Source organism: Paramisgurnus dabryanus, chromosome 3, assembly GCF_030506205.2.
Source record: "Paramisgurnus dabryanus chromosome 3, PD_genome_1.1, whole genome shotgun sequence".
Taxonomy (NCBI): Eukaryota; Metazoa; Chordata; class Actinopteri; order Cypriniformes; family Cobitidae; genus Paramisgurnus; species Paramisgurnus dabryanus.
Genome location: NC_133339.1, coordinates 29,591,325 through 29,598,722, shown reverse-complemented (window position 1 = coordinate 29,598,722; position 7,398 = coordinate 29,591,325). Strand labels below are relative to the sequence as shown.

Here is a 7,398-nt window from a genome sequence, read left to right as displayed (position 1 = left end):
TTTCAGGTCAAAATGAAGCTCTAAACTCAAAACCATTCACCCTTACTGAAAAACCAAAATTTTCCCTCAGACAACACACACAAGCTTTCAAAAACACACACACTACAACATAGTATTACACACTGGTGCAATAAATTCAAAACAATATATCCAAAACTGGGAAGTTGCTTGTGGTTCTCCCCCTCAAAAACCTTTTCACATGACCAAAAAAGACACAATAAATGTATGCATTAGCATATCACTGTAACATCACTGTAAATCACTGTAATTAAAAAAAAATCCTCCTCAACATCCCGTCTTTGTTCTGGGTCAGGCCAGAGAATCTCGTCCACATCACAGGCTATATTGGCCCTAGCCGAACAGCGAGGGTAAAATCCTCTTGCATGATCCACCCCTGGCATTCTTCTACTGATATGTCGGTCTGTATGAAAGGCAATTTGATGCATTTCTTTATTCCAGTAGCATAGTCCAACAGTGTATGCACACTAAAGTTACTGTACAGAGCAGTCTTACTGTAAATACATCTATCTGTTTTCCTCCCTGAAGGCTCTGAAGATGGAGGCAACAGTAAAGCAACTCAAATTAGGCTTTACCGTTGCTCAGCCTCCCTCATAGTCATACCATGGACAAGGACATGGTCAGCTAGAGTGGCTCGAATTTCATCTGAGACTCTTGTCACCTTGCCCTTTGTCTCCCTCCTCCTCTTTCACCACCTCCTCCTCTCCCTCCTCCTTCACCACGTCCTCCCCCTCATCCTACTCCTTCACAAAGTCCTCTTCCTCCTCCTTCATCATATCCTCCTTCTTTCCCTCCTCCTCCTCCTCTTCCTCTCCCTCCTCTTTCTTCTCAACCTATTCCTTCATTTCTCTGTGGATCCATTGTTCCAAAGCTCAGTGAACTGATTCAGGCCCTTTTATCTATCTATTGAAGGATCTGATTGATATCTGTTCAATTTTGACTCTATAACCCCATTCACACAGACCTCTGGTCCCAGAAAATACCCATAAAATTGCCAGACAAGCGTCTGTGTGAACAAAAACTCGTTCCGTTAATCTTCTGGGATCGTTGCCGGAAAGAGGACCTAGTAAGATACGCGGGTAACCCTCTGTGTGAACAAGAATGCCGTAAAGGGCGTGTCGAAGTGAGGACGCGCGCGTCATCATCATATCACAAGTTATGGTTCAGCTCCTTACAACGAGAGATAACATGCATATAAACATTCACCACGAGAAATGTTGCAAACTAGATTGAAGCAGTTATCAGGAAATAATATATGACACGCATAAACAATGACGCACGTGCCGTAGTGAGGACGCGCGTGTCATGGCAACATGAAGTTGGTTCAACTCTTTAAAATGAGGGATTTACAACATTCACAACGAGAAATGTCAGCATACTAGACTGAAGCAGATATCAGGTAAGTTAGCTCGTTACTTACTGCGTTGAAACGGAGATCATTCAGCAGCATAAAAGAATATTGCGTGACGTGCTCATTTGAGCTATAATAAACGAAAATACCCGCATGTCATCCCAACGAGATATATTGTTCAGCTCCTCAAAATGCGGGTTTTAAATGCATATAAACAATCACGATGATAAATGTCTGAAAACTGTATCAAAGCAGAAATCAGGGAGCTTGTCAAATATCCACTCTGAAGCTGAGATCATTCACCAGCATAGAACGGTGCATTCACGCGCTCCTTTGTAGTCTTATCATAAACAAAAATGCACGCAAGTTGTTTCTGGAGAGAGAAAAAATATATAATATGCAAACTTCAGACGCTGTGTAGAAGAGAGGGCGGGACTTTCAACAGGTCACGTGTCTTTCCGGGACCATCAGATGCCGTGTAATCTTGGCAGTGTGAACGAACAAAAACTCTAACCATTCCGGAAAAATCCAGGATGCATTTTACGTGTATTTTCCGGAATGTCTGTGTGAAAAGGGCTTAAGTGTTTCCACCTTGGTAATTGTTTGCTAACTGAGCCTAAGCTGTGCTGACTTGAGTGAACAGTATTGAATGCTAGTGCTTTCCATATGACCAGATGGTGTAAGCACTGAGAAATGTAGGGATTTGTGTCTAGAGTTTTGAAGTAACAGTTCACCAAATCTGACTCATGTGTTAAAGCAGGCGAGTAGTGTTTATTGTTCAGCAAAATGATTGTGCTTCTTGAAAAATGGCGTTATAGTTTTGAAATTTTAGTTCAAAAGCCTGGTTATAGTGTTTTAGCAATCGAGAAAAACTGTAATATTAGCTTGTCTTCTTATATGTTAACATTTTAAACAATGATAAAACATAACAACAAGTAAAACAAAAAAAGGTTTGAGACTATATCCAAACAGTAGCCCTCCAAAATTATGCCTGTGCTTCCCCTGTGTTATTTTATGGGCCAGTGTTAAATCATGCCTGTGCTTCACCTGTGTAATCTGTGTGTCATGTTGAATGCACATGACTGTCAGAGACTGCATTAAAAAAAATTTATTTCACCTCAACATCCTGTCTTTGTTCTGTGTCAGGCCAGAGAATCTCATCCATATCACAGACTATTGGTCCTAGCCAAACAGTGAGGGTAAAATCCTCTTGCATGATTCACCCCTAGCATTCATCTGCTGATATGTCTATCTGTATTGAAGGCAATTTGATGCATTGGTAACACTTTATATTACGACCCGCAAAGTACAGCGTAATTAAACCGAATTTACAGCGTACCTATTTGTAACAACAGGGTACCTCTACAGTACGTACTTGTAGGTATAAGGGAACAATATTGTCACGGATCTAAGGTAATGAAGACGATGAGTCATAAATACATATAACATATTAAAGCTTTACTTAGTTTTAAACACGAAGACAGCATAAACATGGAGCTAACACATACAATAACCGACAAAGGGATTAAAGGCGGAGTCCATGATGTTTGAAAGCCAATGTTGATATTTGAAATCACCTAAACAAACACGCCCCTACCCCAATAGAATCTGGACCTTCTGTTGATAGACGCGCCCCACACATACGCAACCCGGCATTTGATTTGATTTGATTGGCTATAAGTGTGTTTTGGTAGTCGGCCCGTCTCCTTTTCCAAACCGTTTTTTAAACATCGTGGACTCCGCCTTTAACTAAACAGGGAGTATAAATACACAAGCCGTTTCTCAAAACCAAGTACGCCGAACTCGGACTTGTGTCCTTCGTAGTTCGAACTTGCAAGTTCAGACTCGGAAGAACGAACTCCTGACGCGAAATGCATTCTGGGAAACTTCGCTGTCATAAGTCCACACAAGTCTCCTCTGATGCATCCTCGATAAAATGGGCGGATCAAGAACACATCCGGGGATTTTATGTGAACTTGGGCTTGATGCGAACTTTGAATTGGAACAGTACTTGGGCCGCGACTGATGACGTTTCACCAGTCCGCAAGAACACAAGTACAGACAAGAACGCATATTGAGAAAGGGCTACAGAGTGATGATGGAGTTAATCAAAGACAGGTGTGAGCAAACTAATCATGACAAATGAGGACAGGTGCAGTCAATACAGGTTAATTTGTGACAAATATGTTAAGTTTGAGGTAATAAGGGGTTAAGAATATGATGAATTATAAATTATTTATACTCTAAGTATTTTATAACTACAGGGTACCTATTGTAATATTATGTGGTATGTATGACTTAAGTCTATGGGGAAATGATGTATTATTTTTATGATTGTATTGTGAATTTTTCATATTGACTACTGAATGTTGTATACAGTCGATGTCTATGAGCTACAACGTCAAATAAATATAACAGCACATCACTTTTATTTTAGTAGCCTATATTACTTGCTTTTAATAACAAAAGTCCAGCTGGTTTAATGTGGTTATCTTTTTTTGAGGTAAGTACAATAAAAATAGCAACTTATTCCCTATTCATCAGGACACTCTAACATTTGCGGACATATTTACAGTGGTGCTTTGCAATTGGATATGCTTGACTCTGAAACTCTTTTATTTCAAATGACACAATAATGACCACAAAGCAGCAGGCTATTTGTTTATTTTTAATAGGTGTTATCATTGGTAGAATAAAACTTTGCAACATGTGTAAACACAAGTATTTTAGCCATATATAATTTATGCAATTGCAAACCAGAATGAAACAACAGCAGATGGGTATCCACCAGCTCGCGCTGAAGCAAAAAACGACTACTTGCGTTATGCACAGGCGTAGAGCGCACACCCGTCTGCAGGAGGTTTGCTGGAACACGATCCTGATGTGAAAGAGGTTTTAAAAACTTTCTACACTGTGGAGTACGGCTGCGAGTGATGTAAGCAGGATCTGCATGCTGGATAAGGTGACTGGTTTTGTTAATACATGACTAACGCATTTTAAACAATGTTTTTTCAAGAAAGTTGCCAGCTAACAGTAGCAGCAGGTTAGCTAGCACATAATTTAACCTAAATGTAGCCAAGTGGAGTAATCCTTTCAAAATGACATCTGACATAAAATTGGTCGTGGCCCCTTTAAGAGTGGGTGTTGCGACACTCGCTTTACGGCATTGCCTCCAGCAGTGTGCAGTGAGTTAGTTTTGAGTGAAGAGAGAGCAGATCGCATGCTAGAGCTCCCGGTTTTGATCAAATAAACACCTAATTAAGGTTTGATGAGGTAAATATCCATTCTAGACCAGTTAACAGAATGTTTGAATGTTATATTTACATACTACATATGTGTTAAATGACAATTGTTTTATAGATCGTCTATTAAGAACGCATGAGAGTTTGTGTGCACTGAATCTGGGTTGATCACGCGTGAAACACGTGCAAAGACTGGGTATGTGTTGTAACAAATGTTAATTTAATTTTCTTTCTCTTATTTAAAGCCCAGTGTTCTTGAATGTAAGTGTAATGTCATGTTAAGAATTGGGGTGTATTAAAAGCATTTCATGTCTGTTTAAGGGCTGTTAAAAACTAATTGAATACTGTGTGAGCTGTTTATTATTTTCTTATTGTGTAAAGTAAATGCAGATAATTGTGAAGTTTAATTGTAAACTAATGTACTGCTTTGCATTTGACTGTTAGCCTCTACCGTATTTCATTCCGGAAATTGTACTAGGCTATTGTTATTGTGTTAGCCTGATGTATTCATCCCTGGCATTGTATTTAATTTGATTTGATTTGATTTAAATCAGTTAATCAGTTGTCTTTCATACTAAATTTGTACATCAAGAAACCGAAACAATTTAACCAGTACAATTTTATTTTTTGTTCATAATTACTGGCTCCTTTCGACCGCTGACCTACATAGAGGCAGCAGCCAGAATAAAGCCCCAAAGTAATTTATTTTGTATCCTGTGTTGTTTCAATTAACCACTGGCTACATAATTTGGTACCAGGAGTGGGGTTTCTGGCTGTTGGGAGCTAAAAAGAAAAATTTTGGTTTGAAAATACGGTAGAGGTGAAGATAGGTTTCTGTGGAACACGGAGTGGAGGCTGTCTTCTGGGGTCCAGGCGGTAGTCCAGTGAACAGAGGTCGGTTGGAAGAGACTTGGCGGTGACGGTACTGCTGGAGGGGGAGGAAGAGTGCTCTACCTCCGCCGGAATCCACAGAGTGCTGTGTGCTTAGAAACCTATCCAGAGACAGTCAAAGAGAAATACAGAAGTATCAAAAGAATTGAAAACATATCCTTTTGCTTCTAAAAGAGTGCAAACTGATTAAGAGACTGTTTATTTTTTTTTTTGTCAACTGTTTTGTCGTGTACAGCTGAGTTAATTTGTACATTTGAAAAATGTCACAGTCAGATGATGATGCACAGGGTGCAGAAAGTAATATGCATGACATTCAGGGACAACTTAGAGAACTTAGCCGTAAACATGAAGAGACTAGAGCAGCCATCGCTAATCTGAGCAAAGAGCCGTCCAGGTCTTATATTTACGTACCTAGAGAACGTCAGATACAACCATTTAGTGGTGATTTAAGCAAAGATGGGAGAAATGTTGACGAGTTTATTGAGGAAGTAGAGAGGGTGCTGCTGGTCCGAAATCAGTCCACAGAGGATCAGTTAGACTTCGTCCTGTCACTCCTAAGAGGTGCAGCTTTAGAGGAGGTCAGGTTACGAATGGGAAATGAGTCAGATGAAACATGTGACCTCTTTGAATATCTGAGAGCGGCTTTTCGAGAGAAACGCAGCATATCACAGCTATTGCAGACCTTCTATAGTCGTAAACAAAGGGAAGGTGAAGATATCCGTGCATACTCGCATGCGTTGTCACAGATTCAGAACTCCATCCTGAAACAGTCACCAAATGCAATGACTAACACAAGTTCAGCTATTCGGGATCAATTCATTGAGGGCATTAGAGATGCTGGCCTCAGAAGAGAACTTCGTAAGCTTGTAAGAGACAAACCAGAGTCCACACTTATCGATGTGCGTGACGAAGCTCTCCTGTGGTTTTTAGAAGATCCAAAGCCTCATGTCACAAAAGTGGTCAGCAGTCGAAATGTTGTTTCTGAGACACCTGATGCTCAGTGTGCTGCTATTAATGTACCTGAAACAAAACCAGTGAGTCTGGAAGACGTTTTGAAAATTGTAGCAGAACAAGGAAAGGTTATCGGGGAACTTACAAAAGCAGTTGAGAAACTCACAGCACAGGGCAGCCAGTCAGAACCTATAAATCAAACTAGACCCAAGATGCAACCAAGGTTTACAGAAGATGGCCAACCGATATGTTTCCGTTGCAATGGTGTAGGACACATCGCTAGGAGGTGCGTGAGGAAGAACAGACAGACTGTCGCAGAAACTGCTACTACCCCCGTACCTCCGGGAAATGCTCACCCTCGTTTGCTGTGAGCCAGGCAGTTCGGGGGCAATCCATTGGCTCAACTAACATGGATACTAGCCGTGACAGACTACTCGAGCGTGCTGTGGGAAAATGTCCTGTTGCTAACCTAAGTATCAATGGAGTGAGTGTTGCGTGTCTACTGGACACAGGGAGCCAAGTCAGCACTATTTCAGAGAGTTTCTTCAGGGAACACCTGTCTGGTGAAGAAAAAGATATACTTTCAACAGCAGGCTGGTTGAAACTGACTGCAGCTAATGGTTTGGACATACCTTATCTTGGTTACCTGGAGCTGGAAGTCAAAACTATGGGTATTGTCCTTCCAGAATGCGGCTTCCTGGTTGTCAGAGACACACAGAACTCCTCTCGGGTACCAGCATTAATTGGCATGAACATTATCAGCAGATGCAGGCAACTGGTCCATGCAGAATTTGATACCACACTTGGCGGAAAATTGCAATCGGATTGGAGAGAAACATTTCAACAGTTGAACAATGCTCATAGTCAAGAGAAAAGAATAGCAGTACGGATAGCTGGAAAAGACATGGTCCACATACCTGCTTCTTCAGTTGCTACAGTGATGGC

General features: G+C 40.8%; 1 protein-coding gene across 1 annotated transcript; it reads left to right on the top strand.

The window, feature by feature from the left end:
• Positions 1–4,454: 4,454 nt before the first annotated feature.
• Positions 4,455–6,993, top strand: LOC135766942 (uncharacterized). The gene is made up of 3 exons (XM_065276464.2): positions 4,455–4,642; positions 4,730–4,807; positions 5,056–6,993. The coding sequence occupies exon 3, from the start codon at positions 5,763–5,765 to the stop codon at positions 6,822–6,824; it is 1,062 nt and encodes a 353-aa protein (XP_065132536.1). The 5' UTR covers positions 4,455–4,642; positions 4,730–4,807; positions 5,056–5,762; the 3' UTR covers positions 6,825–6,993.
• The last annotated feature ends 405 nt before the right edge of the window (positions 6,994–7,398 follow it).